The sequence below is a fragment of the Nymphalis io genome, chromosome 22 (genome assembly GCF_905147045.1).
Source record: "Nymphalis io chromosome 22, ilAglIoxx1.1, whole genome shotgun sequence".
NCBI classification, from domain to species: domain Eukaryota; kingdom Metazoa; phylum Arthropoda; class Insecta; order Lepidoptera; family Nymphalidae; genus Nymphalis; species Nymphalis io.
In genome coordinates this window covers 4,167,461-4,184,514 of record NC_065909.1, presented here as the reverse complement: position 1 = coordinate 4,184,514, position 17,054 = coordinate 4,167,461, and the positions used below count along the sequence as shown (strand labels likewise).

General features: G+C 35.0%; 1 protein-coding gene across 7 annotated transcripts in view; it reads right to left on the bottom strand.

Annotated features, from left to right (window-relative positions):
* Nucleotides 1-333: 333 nt before the first annotated feature.
* Nucleotides 334-17,054, bottom strand: part of LOC126777343 (anillin) — a 67,317-nt gene continuing 50,596 nt past the window's right edge. For 4 of the 7 annotated variants that reach the window (XM_050500344.1, XM_050500350.1, XM_050500345.1 and 1 more), the window contains 11 exons: nt 11,134-11,209; nt 10,486-10,638; nt 6,623-6,763; nt 6,164-6,316; nt 5,693-5,783; nt 5,393-5,539; nt 4,848-4,990; nt 3,036-3,116; nt 2,790-2,957; nt 2,312-2,512; nt 334-2,034 (listed from right to left, as the gene is read on the bottom strand). In XM_050500344.1, the coding sequence (XP_050356301.1) occupies nt 1,747-2,034; nt 2,312-2,512; nt 2,790-2,957; nt 3,036-3,116; nt 4,848-4,990; nt 5,393-5,539; nt 5,693-5,783; nt 6,164-6,316; nt 6,623-6,763; nt 10,486-10,638; nt 11,134-11,209 (1,642 nt within the window). In that variant the 3' untranslated portion in view covers nt 334-1,746. The remainder of the gene's footprint in view (nt 2,035-2,311; nt 2,513-2,789; nt 2,958-3,035; nt 3,117-4,847; nt 4,991-5,392; nt 5,540-5,692; nt 5,784-6,163; nt 6,317-6,622; nt 6,764-10,485; nt 10,639-11,133; nt 11,210-17,054) is intronic. The other 3 variants (XM_050500348.1, XM_050500347.1, XM_050500349.1) reach the window with 3 other exon arrangements.

Sequence of the window (17,054 nt, the reverse complement as noted above, 5' to 3'; positions counted from 1 at the left end):
AAAGAATCTCTTAACTATATTACGGCGTTCAGGACGTCTTCGGATCAAAGTAGAAGACACAGCGACGCTGTCGAGACAGAAAGGCTACGAAATAAAATTACAGCGAAAAATCATGTCATAGATAAAAGAACTATATTTTTTATATACAAAATACTTCAGACAAACTTGTAAAACATATTTAAAAAAAACCCGTCGGTCATCGTAGATTTGCTAGTTTTTTTATTAAAAAATAAAACAAATTGTCGCAATCAGTAATTTATTCTAATAATAAATTGATTTTATTTACATTTAAACATTTCATAATTAAAATACAATTATTGCAATACAAATCGACTTTCACAATCGTTAATATAAAAATACCTTACTATAAGTGATATAAAATATTTTAGACTGAATATAATACTATTGTTAGATATTGTTAGACAGTTTTGTATTTAAATTATCAAATAACGACAACTGTACCGAGATATATTTTAAAAAATAATATATTAGACATCTTAAATTCTGTAAGAAGTGTAATACATTATTTTCACGAACATAAACGCGCTAAGTAAAGAGTGACTTAATGCCCTTTATTTCAAAAAGAACCAAAAGTGAAATCACTCAAAAACCACCCAATAAGTGATTTTTTAATTAGAAAGTAGGGGCAAGTGTAAATTCTAGTCTTTAGCAGAAGGCGAGTGGTGTTGCCAGCTTGAATAACGCGTTTTTGCAAATAAGTCATAAACGGCGCGTTTTACGATAACGATAATTGCCTTAGGAAAAAGCTCCCAATTTGTTTCTAAACAATGTTTAGGATTTTTTGTTAAGATTGTTAAAGATACAATTAAGCGTATCTTCGGTCGCTAACACACTTTCATTATATTTTTGAATTATATTGATTTTATTTAAAGGATTATCTTTAAATATAGCGCATAAGGATTTAACGAGTACCCATTTTAATTTCATTTGAATTTAGAATACAGTTATTTGTTAATGAATATAAACATATCCAAAAGTATAATATTTTGATTAGTATTTACTTTTCATATATTCTTTCCATGGCGTTTTTCATGGTTAAAAATTAAGCACATTAAATTTTATCACTATTGACTAAGAACAATAATTTTTATATCATATAATGTCAAAATAAATATAGTTTTTAAATAATCCAATTGAGCTTTACAGCTGAACACATTTCTACGAGATTTGGTGAATGATTAGTCTTATTATTGATAATATATTTAAAATTTCGTACGAACATACAATACTGGTTTACGGAGGCGTTCATTAAGTTTATTTTTTAAGCCGTTTGTAACAACGTAGTTGATATTCTCGCAGAACACTTCAAGTGGATTTATATATTATATTAAAAATATAATTTTATATTAGACAATTTCATGAGTAACTATTGTTGTGTTTTTGTGGTTAAGAGAAATTTAGATTAAGGTTTGGCTATAATTCAAAAAATAAGTTAGATACTTAGGAGTTGCTACGAATCCCCTACGTCTATTAATGCATTTATTAATAATGATGTAATATATTCATTATGTAAAAAGCTATATGTGAACAATATCAACAGTGGATGCATCACCAACATAGAAATGCTAAGTATATACGAAGAATTACTATGTACGTAATCTGTATCTTAATGTATTATACATGTATGTAGTATGTACGTACCTAATAACTTTCAGTGCTAACCAGCGATACTTAATCGGTAATATATTAATAAAGCTAAGTCCCTTTCACACGAACACGGTGAAGTCAATCGTCGTCGTCGGCGGCGGAGCAGCGCACGTACTCGAGCGCGCTGTTGAGCTTGTCGAGCCACAGGTCGCGGTCGAGCGGCGTGTCGGCGGCCAGCAGGTGGCGGCGCCGCACGGAGCCGTCCGGGCCGCGCACGTACACGAGCGAGCCGCTGTCCGGCACGATGAGGCCGGCCGGCACCGCCGCCTCCAGCAGCAGCGTGTTGGGGCGCGCACACAGCTCGCGGGGCGCCCGCACCACCTTCTCGGAGACCACCGTCGACAGGTCGATGTCGCCGATTGGCATCTGTATAAAGGCGGATACTTTAGTATATTACTTACAATTTATCATTTTTTACTTTATACTTTTATTTCAAAAAAATGCAATAATATTCCGTTACAGTAAAAACAATATACATATAAATATAAACAAACATTTTAAAAATTATACAAAAAATTGCGTTTACGGCATAGTATGCTTTCTCGCACCGGAAATGATTCAAGTTATGCACCGGAGTGTAGTAAGAATATTGAAATTTTTATTAGTGTTCATTTAGTTTTGTATGACAAGAGGGTGGCGCTACCTTTTTCTGCACGTCATCCGGGTACTTCCAGAAGGAGAGCGTGGGCGGCTGCAGGCGGAACCAGCGGCGGTGCCAGGCGCCCAGGCCGCACACGTCGTCGAAGGCGGTGAGGAAGGCGGAGTGCGGCGCCGGGGGGGGCACCACCACGCGCGCGCTGATCCGCACGCTCAGCGACCCCTCCAGCGGGCTGCCGTGCGGCACCTGGATACAGTGACAATTATACGTACCAACTAATATGATATCCACGAATAAAATACTTTGAGATCGAACCAATTTTAACATATATAAATAATGGGTAGATATTAAATAATAAAATGGGAATTATTTGTATAACGTTTTTCAGAAATTACAACAATCACATATATAACTGATTATCGACGATTTGTATACACACTTATAAGAACGTTCTGAGGACTGATGACTACGTAATCTAGCTTTTAATAAGTCAATGATACAATGTTTAGCCACTAAGTCGTACCTTATTTAATGTGAAATTCTTTCGTGTAGCTTGCTGGAGCGCAAATATGCAATAGCCGTGCAGCTGGAACTGTGGGCTCCGGACGGACATGGGTCCGGCTGGGCTTTGGACGCGAGGTGCTTTTAATTCTGACACCTTGGACTTTGGAGTCAAAAGTTTAGAGCTGCCCTGGAAAGTGATAATAAAAACTTATTATAATTCAACTGAAAAACAAAAATATATAATATTTATTTGTGGTATACATACTTTTTTGTTCGAAATATGATATTTCACATCATGCGGTAGAACCTCCTTGGATGCTTGAAGCAAGTATACTTCAACAGTCACCTAGAAAAAATATAAAGTAAGTTAGAGCTCGAAAATAACTCATAGCTCTGTGTTAATTTGTTTATTTGTAAGTAAGTGAAACAAACGGCATATTTTATATTACATAAAACTTATAAACCTTAAATAACACACATGCCAATACAGTTTCCACAAATAATTAATCTGGAAGTGAACATATATATAAAAGAGATAAAACAGTAAAATTAAATGTATGGTAATTAAAAAAAAAATAAAAAACTAACAAGTGTAAAAATGTATATAAACCAAACTTATATCATGTGAAATATGAAAAGGGAAAAAAAAAAAGTTAATAACAAATCTTAATCTAATTATGTATTTTTAAGTATCGAGTGAAACTTACTGAGACCGCTGCTGAACAAGTCTATGTGGTTATATTTATCGTTATAGTTGCTACACGATCTTACTATAAAACTATTTTTGTAATAATTTGTTTTATGATTTGGAGTTGCGAAAGTGGCTTTGTACCGAGCACTTAAGCGAGGACAGTTAAATATTATTTTATTTAGGAGATAAGGCGAATCTATAAGGCTGTTAATAATTTTAAATAGAAACAATTGGTCTCTATGTTCTCGTCTAGTTTTCAAAGACAGTAGAGTAGCCAAATCGTGACCAAATTTATATTTTAATTTTTTAAGAAATTTATTTTGAATTGTTTCGATTGCTTGAATATACTTAGCATAACATGGATTCCATACAGTCGATGCATATTCCAAGTGTGACCGAACGTAAGCATTATAAAGTATAATGTGTGTATTAGGGTTCCTAAAGTGCCTTGCCTTGAGATGAAGCCCAACATTTGGTAAGATTTTAAAGTAATTTTTTCAATATGCTTATCGAACACGAGTTGGCTATCAAGGTGTACACCAAGATCCCGTACCTCAGTTACCCTTCGCAATTTAACACCAAACATTGAATAACTGAAAGAATGTTGCATTTTTTTTCTTGAAAATGTTATAATACAACATTTAGCCAAATTTAGTTGTAAACCATTAGATTTGCAGTACTGTCCTAACCTATTTAGATCATTTTGGAGTTCGATACAATCCTGGTTATCCCTTATAACTTTGAAAATTTTTGTATCTTCGGCATAGAGTAAAAACTGTGAGTTTAAGAAGCAGCATGTTAAGTCATTGATAAAGACGTTAAATAATAAGGGACCAAGGTGGGAACCCTGAGGCACACCGGATGTTATAGGTACAAAAGTAGAAGTAAACCCTTTAACTGCGACAGCTTGAGTACGATCACGAAGGTAGGATGTCAACCATCGCAAAAGATCGCCGTGTACACCGATGTTTTCTAGTTTTTTTTGCAACAGATTATGAGAAAATTTATCAAAAGCTTTCGTATAATCGGTGTACACGGCATCCACCTGGTGACCATCTTCCATAGCTTCAATACTATATCAAGAAATTCGCAAAGATTTGACTCAGTTGAGCGTTTATTGATGAATCCATGTTGATTTGGTATAAGTAAAGGCCTTAATAACGGAAACAAGGTATCAAAAATAATTTTTTCAAACATCTTAGGAATCACAGACAATTTTGAAATGCCACGGTAGTTTTTAACATTATTTTTATCGCCTTGTTTAAAAATAGGTGTGATTAAAGATCTCTTCCACTCCTTTGGCATACAACCCGTGTTCAAGGACTTTGTAAAGAGAATAGTTTATATATTCAAAGGTCCTAGATATTTGATTAAATGATATAGTACCTTAAAATCGCTGGAAAGTCCGTCCATACGTATCTCGTCAGGGAAGTGTAAAGGTGCATTGGGTTTTGTTAGCTGCATGCTCGTTGCGAGAACACGATCGCGACATTTCAGTAGACAGACGACGTGATGCCCCACTGCGCCATCTAGTGCATTTTGAATTTATTTCCGTTAAAAACGGCACATAAAAATCTCTTCAAGTCTAAGTAATGTAAGATACGTTAAGCACTGTCAAGCAGGATGACGTATCCGAAGAATGGGTTTTACATTCAAGAGCAGTGTTGTAAAGTATTGACATGATCATCAACTATTCAAAAATGGTGTTCACGTAATTCGGTAGGGGAAGCCACGCTCAATTCATTTAGAAGACTCATCAATTGACAAATTATAGTGGATTTATTTCTGTCTTTGTTTTCTAATAATCCTGTACTTACTGTTCATATTGATATTTTAAAGAAATTTAATAAGTATATATATAAAATTACTTATACTTACTTACAAATATTCTCATATAGGAAGATTGTTATGTATTAGGTATGGGTACTCACCGGCGTTCAGTTGTCTTATATAATCTCTCCGGAGCGGCACCTGCAAGTTGCTCATGTGCAATGTGGCCATGCCGGCCGTGGCGGCGGGACCGGCGCCTTCCACCTGCAGGCGCTGCACCTCGTGCAGGCAGGCCTGCCGACGATGGGCTGCGGACATTACATTCGATATTTAATTTACATATATAACCACGTCTATTTTTTTTAAAGTTCTTACACGTCTTACTTTTTTCAATCTACATCATTATAAATATAATAAGAAATGTATAAAAAGTGTTTAGTCCAGCACATATCTATACTCACTCGCCAACAGTAGTAGTCTCTCTCCTTCCGCTTGCTCAGTCGATCCACTGAACTCGATGGTGGCCGCACAGAGATTCAGAGCTTGACTGGCCTGAAACCGATATACAACACGTGAATCTCAACGGAAGGTTCAAATCGCGGGTTTGCAAGTTATCCTGTGATTAATTATAAAACTATCAAGTGCTCGGCAGTGAGGGAATACGTTGTTAGTAAGCCTGCATGCGTCTAGCCAACTTTAGAACAGGTTGATGGAATGAGGCCCAGCAGTGAAACATAAACAGGCTGTTACTCCACTTAAATAGTTATTAGGACCCAGGTGAGAAATATGATCTTTTATAAATTAATCATTGTGAGCGGTTTTAAGTTCAGATTGCTTTTAAATACTTAGTGATCTCTACAATTTATTCTTTCAAACATAAAGTTCATCTCGTGCAAATGAAGAGAGTAAGTAGAGAGCGCGCCTCGCCCCACCTGCGATATGACGGTCTGCTGCTTGGAGATCTCGTGGTGCAGCTCCTTGATGCGGCGGCGCACGGTGGTGACGGCGGGCTCGGGCGCGGCCGGCGCGTCGCGCTCGGGCGACGAGTGGCGCACCACGCGCAGCGGCGTGGTCGGCGTGGACGACTGGAACGGTTGGTTATTTTACGTTTAATTAAATACTTCCTGTTTTGTATGACTGCAATGAATTAAATAAACTGTACGTAGATAAAATTTAAATTGCGATGTATTTTTTATTATCATTCTCAAGGATTTATGTCAATGGTTGTATTCATACATTTCTTTGCAGATCAAAATTTGACAAACTACGCTTGCTGTTGACACAAGCGTGTTTGACTATTAATTTAATATTCCAGATAAGAACTTTTTGGTATTTAATTAGTATGTAAACCCATTTTTAAGAGATAGACACTATTGTAAAACTATACTCACGGCCTGCATGCGCCTGTAGAAACTGACGCTGTGGACTAGTTCGTTCCCGCGATCCGGTCTGGACGGCGTCACCTGGCCCTTCAGCGGCGACTTGAACCCCTTCTCCTGGTACACGAAACTCGATGAGGACAGGCTGCCGTGCTGTAAGCGTCCGTATATTAGGGTCGTTTGGACATACGTATGTATACAATGAATTAGACGCATTACTAATTATGTTAATGGTAAATCAATAATAATAAACTTGCCCAATTCTGACCATAATATGAGAACGCTCATTTAGTAATATATTATAAGACATAAAAGTTTTTAAAATTAAATTTAATAAGTTTATTGAAGATACACAGACACAATACATTAATATAACACGGAATATAAAGCAGATTAAAAATGCACAGACGACCTTATCGGAGTAGCCATCCCTTTCAGGCCCTTGTGAAACTGATATATATATATATATATTACCCGCGGCTTCGCTCGCGCTTAAGTATAATAAAAGGATAAATGATAGCTTGGAAGCATGTGATTTTAAAAAAGATTTCTGGTTAGAAAAAATTAATGTTACCCCTTAACATTTTTATTAAAAGAATAATCAATCATCAATCTAAAAATAAATACTTTCAAATTCGAATGATATATTTTCGTGGATGGTATTCTTGGTTGAAAAATTCCTCTCCTCTAGCACATAGGTCTGGTGGTAGGGCTTTGTGCAAGCTCGTCTGGGTAGGCACCACCCACTCATCAGATATTCTACCGCAAAACAGCAATACTTGATATTGTTGTGTTTCGGTTTGAAGTGTGAGTGAGCCAGTGTAATTACATGCACAAGGGACATAAAATCTTAGTTCCCCAGGTTGGTGGCGCATTGGCTATGTAAGCGATGGTTGACATTTATTACAATACCAATGTCTAAGGGCGTTTGGTGTCCACTTACCATCAGGTGGCCCATATGCTCGTCCGCCTTCCTATTCTATAAAAAAACATCTTAAAATAAATCTGTAGGAATTGAGGGTCATGTTGAGGTAAAGCTTCGAGATTATCAATTAAGTGGTGCACATGGTAATAATGGAATACGTTTTTTTTATACAAACATCACTAACATAGTAAAGTTCGTTTAAAAAAGTATTACTTGTACCAACCTAGGAGATATAGATAATTAAATATTGTGTGTTTTGCATTTCGTTATTTGTATGTGAATAAAGCTTTTGAGCGAATAGTATTATGTACATACGACCGTTTTAACGACTTCAAAACAAAGCTAAATAAATTGCCACCCGTTTGGGTGGAATTTCTGAAAACGACGAAATACATGTATATAAATTCAATTAAGAAACACAAAAAGTAAATTTTAAGCAGATCGGACTATTTTTTTTTTTTTCATTTTTATACAAATGTTACAATCCCATTTCTACCGTTTGGGGTTGAATTTCTAAAAACGACGAAATACGTATGCATTTATTTTTTATCAGAAGCTTTAATATTAAATATTATTCTTCTTACATCAAAAATGATGGAATCCCCATACAAACTTTCAATCTCTATTTTACCTACTTAGCGGATAAATAAAGTATTTCAAGGCACGGTGCCTTGAAATACGTCTTAATACTTAGGCTTTATTTCATAAAAATCGGTTGAGTCTATTAAAAGATATAAAAGTTTAAGTCACGTACGTATTTCTGTAGTTATAATATGTGTTGTGGCCATTAGCCCATAGATGGCGGTGTGCTAAATATGTCAATTTCTGAATCGCGCTATCCAGATTTTTCTGAATAGAGTGACGTTCTGTTAGACGAGGCAATTAACTGTTTGAGTTTTTTCATTAATGTCATCATAATTACTCTAACCGTGATAATATTAAATAGTAAATACTTTGTAGAGGTGTAAAAGTAACGAAATAATTCGGATTCGGACGAAAATAGTAAATTTTGAAAATTTTACCTGTAAGCTGGTATATAGAGTAACATCGCAATCCATTATGCATCAATTATAATGAAAAAGCAACAAATAGATGTCGAAAATTATTTATTGATGATAATAATATTTAAACAACATTCTCACCATAAATCAACATAAAAATAGTTTTGCTTAGGATGAAATTAAACATAAAAAATGAAATAAAACATGTTTAAAACAGAATTAGAACAACAACAAAAATCTTTTGTTCTTAAAATAAAATTAAACATAATAATAAAATAAAAACATATTTTAAACAAAACTGAAACAACAAAGAAAATCTTTTTCTTTAGAATGAAATTGAACCTAGAGTACAAAATTCACCGAATATGCTCGCGCATGCATAAAACATACGATCAGCAAATGTTTCTATACACACATAAACAGTACTTGCGTAAACTGAAACAGTGTAGATACCATACTACGAAAAATGGGAGCAACGAAATGTATTTGTGTGTAACGTTTCGTTATTCGGTACTAGATGGCGCACCCGTTACTCAGTACCGAATAGTTATACGGTTTGCTACAGCTATAATACTTTGAGTACTTGGGTTGCAATTTCGACTAGTGTCTTTGAAGGCCACTCAACTCCGAAAAATCTAGACAGCGCGATTCAGAAATTACCGTTATGAGCACACCGCCATCTATGGGCTAATAATGGCTGCGATATATGTTATAACAAAAAAAACGTACGTTTTTATAACTTTTGATAGACTCAACCGATTTTGATGAAACAAACACTAAACGGAACCTCGAAATACTTCTTATAATAATGTAGTTGTTTCAATTTGTAATTTTTAGCCGTTTCCGAAATTAGCCTGAACAAACAGACAGAGAAAAATAAAAAATATATTGTTTTCGTTTTTCAAATTCGAAGCCGAGATGGCCCAGTGGTAAGAATGCGTGAATCTTAAATGATGATCGTAGGTCCAAACCCGAGCAAGCATCACTGAATTTTCATGTGCTTAATTTGTGATTATAATTCATCTCGACCTTTACGTTGAAGGAAAACATCGTGAGGAAACCTGCATGCGTATGATTTCACTGAAATTCTGCCACATGTGTATTCCACCAACCCATACTGGAGCAGCGTGGTGGAATAAGCTCCAAACCTTCTCCTCAAAAAGGGAGAGGAGGCCTTTAGCCTAGCAGTGGGACATTCACAGGCTGTTACGAAATTCGCAAATAGCCAACCTAACTTTAAACGAGGCAGTTATTTTGAAATCATAGACAGACACTTCAATTTTATTTATATGTATGTATAAATGTATAGATTAGACGGGCGTAGGTATGTAATTATAGAGCTAAATACCACGTACACGATTTTCCACATACGACAAAATGCAAACGTCTGTGTCTTGTACCTTAGGTTCTCGCTGTCGGAGAGTTTATGTTCATCTACGACAATTAAGAAAAAAAAAATCTACATTGTCATGTTGACTTCAAATTTTATACAGCCTTATAAACACTGATTTTTCTCATGCTGTCATCATTGATTTGACATTCGAAAGAAGAAGACACAGCATTGTTGACTGATCATCCCCCTTTTTTTACTCTTAATAGGCCAGCGTTTGACCGTGGACTTGTCTGATGTTAAGCATCGACACGGTCTAGGGCACGCTTGCCTAGAAGAAGCCTGTTTACTCTGGATTTGAAAACACCAACGTTGTACCTATCAGGAAATACAGACTCAGGCAAAGTATTCCACAGTTTCGCAGTGCGAATGATAAATGTAGATTCGAATCGCTTCGAACGTAAGCGGGGAATTTCCACTGTGTACCTATGGCGCTTTGGTCGCGTTTGCCTGGCCGTTCAATAGTAACTACATTTATAAGTAAAATGTCATCATTTGCTTGCACTATTGCCTACTTTCTCACAAGCAAGAGCTTAGAATATACTTTGTTAAAGTTTACCTCATTCACCTTGTTAATCTTAGGCGGCGTGGGTCCCTCGTCCTCCAGAGCCTCATCAAGTAACTCGTCCAATTCGCTGTCACAGGCACTGCCTGATTCGTCTGAATCGCTCTGAACTGCTTTCTTGTAACTTGTGTTATTCTTCTTCACAACCTGAAAACAGTTTACACCCATTTTAAATGTATTTTTTTTAATATATTTAAATAGGTAGGCGAACGGGCAAGTGGGCCCCTTGATGGTACATGGTCACATTAAAAAATATTAACCATCCTTACATCGCCAATGCGCCAACAACCTTGGGAACTAAGATTTTATGTCGCTTGTGCCTGTCACTCACCCTTCAAACCAGAACACAATACAAAGAATTGCTGTTTGCCGGTAGAATATCTAATATGTGAATAGTACCTACCTAATCGGGTTCGCATGAACCCCTATAACCAAATTAAGTAACTAATATTCAAGGAAATATGTTATATATATAATCGGAGTGGCCCAGTACCTACCCAGTAAAGTGTACCTTAAGTATATTATACCTTGTGTTCAGTGGGTAAACAATATCACAGTTTGTTTCTTAAAGAGTACGCAGGACTTTGGTCCAGTCCTTGTCATATTATCGATTGAGAGCAAAGATTTATTCAATTCACTTACATTCATCACCTCCCGGCCGAAAGACGTATCCGCCCAGTTATCAGATTTGTTCAACCTCCCAGATATATGCTCCGAACTGTAATATAATATTATTATTTAATAAATCCCGAACGACACGACCGTACTAAGTAAAATCGTTTGTTATACATAATTATCACTCTCCATACAATGTGAATTAATTTACAATGGATTCTCGGTGTGCGTTGAGAGTTTTTTTATAACCTGTAATATGCCGGAATTTGCAATTAAATACCTTTTGTCTTCTGCGTAATAATATTTTTATAAAAGATTAAGTTATCGTTTAGATTTATTATACATTTTACATTTATTAATATTATAAAAGCGATAGGCTGTATGTGTGGATGTTTGTTACTTTGATTAGTCATTTATTAAATAATTATATATTAGATTAGTGTCATAAGGCATAAATTTATACGTTTTTATATGATAATTTACGCTTAGCGGATCTGACGGTAAGTAATTAGTAGTTAGTTAAAATATAATTCTAAATAAGTATACATGAAGATGTATATGTTTGAATTTAATATCCAAGTTTAAGTACGAAAAACAATAAAAAGTTTAGTATAGTACTGACGGTGAAATCAATTTTCATTCATCTCACTTTATATCATACCAAGTTGGGACGTGTATTTAGTCTTATAAATCGCCAGACTGAGAATAAAACTGTATTATTATTCAAGAGTGTATTTCTGTTCTGGCGTCAAGTTCTTATCGTAATCATCTTAATTTTTTGTTCTATTTTATGTTAGTAATATTTTATATTATAGTTCTTTGTATATATGAATTAAGTTTAATTTATAAACGTACCTACGTACGTACGTACGACCTTACATTTTTTTTAATAATTAATAATTAAATATTTATACTAGCTGCCAGTTCCGATGTCGTACAAGTAAAATAAGTCCTCTTTTGTTCAATATTAAATCCTGGAACCCAATCGCAGCGCCTACCACATCCAATCTAACCATCCTACTCTAGCAAAGACAAAAATTTTAATCAAAATTGATCCAGCCATATATCAGGGATCTATGTATATATATATATATTGCTTGCTTGTACATACAAGCAAGCACCACTATATTTTCATGTGTTTCATATTTTGTGGTTATAATTCTGACTGTACCAGATGTGTGCTCCAACCACCTACCAACTGGCATTAAAACGGCGTCGTTAAAAAGCTTAAAAACTTTTAAAAGAGGAGAGGAGGCCTTACTCTAACAATGCAACATTTGTAGTCTATGTAAGATTATTAATTTCAGCTCAGTGGCGTGCCAGTGGAGAAACCTATGTCCAGCAGTGGACGAGAAAAGGATGATGATAAAGTGTTGAGGGGAATCTACCTATACTAATAATATAGTTTCGCAAATATCTCTCTTTCTATCTGTTGCACTATCATGGATAAACCATTAAAACCGGTTTTGATTAAACTTGGTATGAAGCAAGTTTGAACCTCAAGGATGGACATAGACTCCTTTTTTATCGTAACACGTAACCCCCATCATGCGGGTGAAAACTATACAAAAAAAAAAGTTTTACAAATATTAGGATTCATTTAATTTATATTAATATACTCTATATATTGACTACGTCGTTGGCCTAGTGGCTTGATGTAATATCGCAGACCCGGATGTCCAGGGTTCAATTCCCAGGTCGGGCCAATAAAAAGTTATTGAGTTTTTTTGCAGAAAATTCTCAGTAGCAGCCCGGAATGTAGAAGTTCGAAGTGTGAACACTCCCGTGCCTCGGAAAGCACGTAAAGCCCTTGGTCCTGCGCCTGAACCCTTTCCGGTCGTGTCGGATTGGCGTTCCATCGGATTATAAGAGTTAGGGAATAGAGAGTGCCCCTGTGTTGGCGCACACACTTGTGCACTATAATATCTCCTGCATAGTTGGCTAATCTCTCTTGAGATTGGCCGCCGTGACCGAAATCGGCCTGGAGGACATTATTATTATTATTATAATTTCTAAACCTATCTACATAAATATAATTAAATAATAAATAAAAAAGAAAGCCTTTCTTTTCACACATTATAATGTAATGTTTTAGTTTTTTATAAAATTATTCAAGAATACAAAACCAAGTTATTATTTCTGTCGGGCTTTTGGTTCGCTTATTTATTTTAAACTATTAAAATGATTTAATACAAGAGTATTCATTCATTCCTCGAAACGTGAGATCATTTGTCCAGGAGTGAGATATTTATTTTTCATTCAATCACTTCATATATTGAATAATAGAAAGAAGATTGAGAGATAATTTAATTATAAGAAAAAAAAAATAGTACATAAATCGGTATGATTGCTTAATCATTTTACAGACAACATTTGAGTAGTCGACAATATATCAGTTCATACCTAGAAAATGCAGACTGTTAATACTGAGAATAAAGATCAATAAATTTCAATCTGTTAAGAAATTTAAATGTTTTTTTTTTTTATATTTAAAGAAATATATTTTTTATAATATAGCTATAAACTTCTTTGTTAATAAGACTAAAACATTTCTTCGTTTGGATTCCAGCGTTCAATTTTTCTTTGATATCGCTGTTTATCTGATTATTAGCTAACCCGTGCCCAATTCGTTGAGAGATAAACATTTTTACTTGTAAACATAAATAAAATTATCTCTTAAACTATGCAACCAAAAAACATACTGTAAAAATGAATTTTATTTAAATAAAACGTCCTTGGTAATAAAGCAATTTATTTTTAATTAAATTGACGTGTTGTATATGAAAAAAACCGTCTAATAGAAATATCACGCAATAGATTACAACACGATCGCTTTTCCATACCCATATCGTATTATCTCTTGAACAATTGGTCCAAATTATATGCAGTAAAAGGAAAAAGTCTTTAGTTTTAAACACTTGAGACGATAAGTTTACTTATTTTGATAATAATTCATAATTGTTGATAATATGACCAATAAACATGACCTAATAACTTAAATTATTTTTTTAATATAAAAAACTACTTTTTGTGACTGTGTAAAATATAATAGTTGGATATATGCTGTCGCTGAATTTTTATAGGCATTATCAAGATTTATAACTCTAGAACTAACTTATTATAACTCTAGAATTCAATCATAGATCTCTCATCGTTAAGGCAGCGTTCGTAAGAAACGTTTTCGTTCGACCGTTTTTCTCCGGCTAACTGCAAATCCCACTACCACGAAAAAGTCTTTTCATTATTCTGGTTAATATATAGCCTATTACACTCACAAATGATGTGGCTTTCTATTGGTAAAAAGAATTTTTTAAAACGGTTACGTAGATCAGATATACCTGTATGATATATATATTACCCCCTACAACCTCACAAACTTTACGTCTTTATAATATTAGTATTATATAGCATAGATGTAAAAATCAAAATTGTGCGTTTATGTACTAATACGAGTTCCTTCGTAACACCAATACAGCACAGACGGACAAAGACAAATACAAATGAACGCATAGTGCATTTTTTGTTCGTTTCCGTTCTGTAAATTTAAACAAAGAGCCTCGATGCGGTAACAATTAAATGTGTTGGGGACTATCCTAGGTTATCCTATGTATTTGATTTATATAGATTATAATGTAATCTTAACACGTGTTATTATGTTGATATTTATTTATTATAAATAATAAAGACACAGTACAGCCGAGTGGATGCCGGTTAGCAAGTATTTTTATGTCACAGCTTAAAAACACTATAAAATCTTTAATTGAACCCGTCTAAAGTCGGGATGGATAACTTGTAATTTATTATAAATGCGAAATTGAGTTTGTCTGTTTGTTACGCTTTCACGTCTTTTTTATATGCGCCGGCATGGCAAATGACTCCACCTGATGGTAAGTGGTAGTACAGTCCAAACGCGACGACGGCCAGTACAGTCGGGAAGAATGTTCTGTACTAGCCGTCCCCGCGTTGCCGGGCCGCAAGATGCCTCTTCACGCCTCGTTTGAAGGAACCCGGGTTTTAACTATTCCACAGTTCATGAAAATTAGCATACAAGTTATCAGGGGTACAGAAAGGGACATGAGGTACCTAAATCTTTCACCCTTCACTCTTCAAACTAGTAATGAATAAGAAATTTGTTTTAATATAAAATTGGCACACCAAGAATCCTGTAAAAAAAACACAAGCGTATGGAAAATGAAATACATGGTTCAATTTCAATATTTTATTCTTACAAAATCCAATAAAAAACCTTTCTATTATCACAGACAATAACTTAAAATGTAAACCTAAAAAAAAAAGTTTTATTCTATTCATATTATGCTATGTTATTTATAAATTACTATAAGGCTTCCGCTACAGGCAAAGACTTGCTTGCGCAAACTAACGTGCAAACGTTGTTTGAGGCTTACATAGTACAATACTTGTATATACTTATATAATACTTGTATATACCAGTACAACCGATTACATATGTCGTAATTTCTATTTGTTTGTGCAAATTAACGTTAACATGTTAACGCGCACGAGCTAACTATGCAAATTCGTTTGCGCGAGTAAGCGCGGGGTCATTTGAGCACGTAAGCCTTTGCTTTTATTTTAAACTGATAATATTGATTATAACTAAAAAATAAACACATAAGTTCAAGTTGACTTCACACTAGCATGACATTGTGTAAGCAGTATATTATTAAATACAAACAGTGACGTCACGATCTCTTATCTTATCATCTAATAGCTTCGGGCCTAGAAAGTGTCACCTGACTAGTCGATTTTGTTTTTAGAAAATGTCTCATCATCCCTTTCTCGTCCACTGCTGGACATAGGCAATGGCACGCCACTGAGGTCGAAAATAGGTCACGTCAGGGTCAAGAGAATTCTAGACAGTGACACTCGCTAGCATACCCGAATTAATAAAATAAAAATGATCATATTCGATCTAACACGTGATCAACGATTGCCGTAGTAAATCTAATAATTTAGACGAAATCGAACTTTTGATATTGATTAGACAATAACACAGCAGTCTGCCATGCCAGTTTGAAGCAACTTAATAAAAAAAATACTCGACAACTATTAATTGGCACTCAAAAAAATATATCACCGAATAACCCGCTTTTCATGGGCAGTTCTAATAGTTGCAGATCGATGCTGGTTTTTATAAGTTAATTTTTTTTAACCTCTTATATTTTGAACTATTTCGTATTAAAGAAACGTTCGTAATCGTAGAACAAAGACGAATTTTAAATTCTGCGTCAGCACTTTGGTTATAATATTGGTATTTGCCGCAAACAGATTGATGACGTAGTAAGCAAAGAATAGACGTTATCTTGTAGCATTCGCGTCATAAAATATTTTTTTAATAGAATAGGAAGGTGGACGAGCATATGGGCCTGATGGTAAGTGGTCACCAACGCCCATAGACATTGGCATTGTAAGAAATGTTAACCATCGCTTACATCACCAATTTGCCGCCAACCTTGGGTACTAAGATGTTATGTCCCTTGTGCCTGTAATTACACTGGCTCATTCACCCTTCAAACCGGAACACAACAATACCAAGTACTACTGTTTTGCGGTAGAATATCTAATGAGTGGGTGGTACCTACCCAGACGAGCTTGCACAGAGCTCTTCCACCAGTAGAGTAACTCTGTATCCGTCACGGGAATGATAATCATGCTTTTTAGATTTTAATACTGAATTTAATTCTTATATTACAATAAAAAATCGCTGCGTTGCGACCGCTATGGTCATATTAAGGTCCGATTCCTATAATATAATAAAATGTCGTGAACATCTATTTGATGTTTTATATATATATATATATTTTTTTTATAGAATAGGAAGGCGGACGAGCATATGGGCCACCTGATGGTAAGTGGTCACCAACGCTCTTAGACATTGGCATTGTAAGAAATGTCAACCATCGCTTACATATCCAATGCGCCACCAA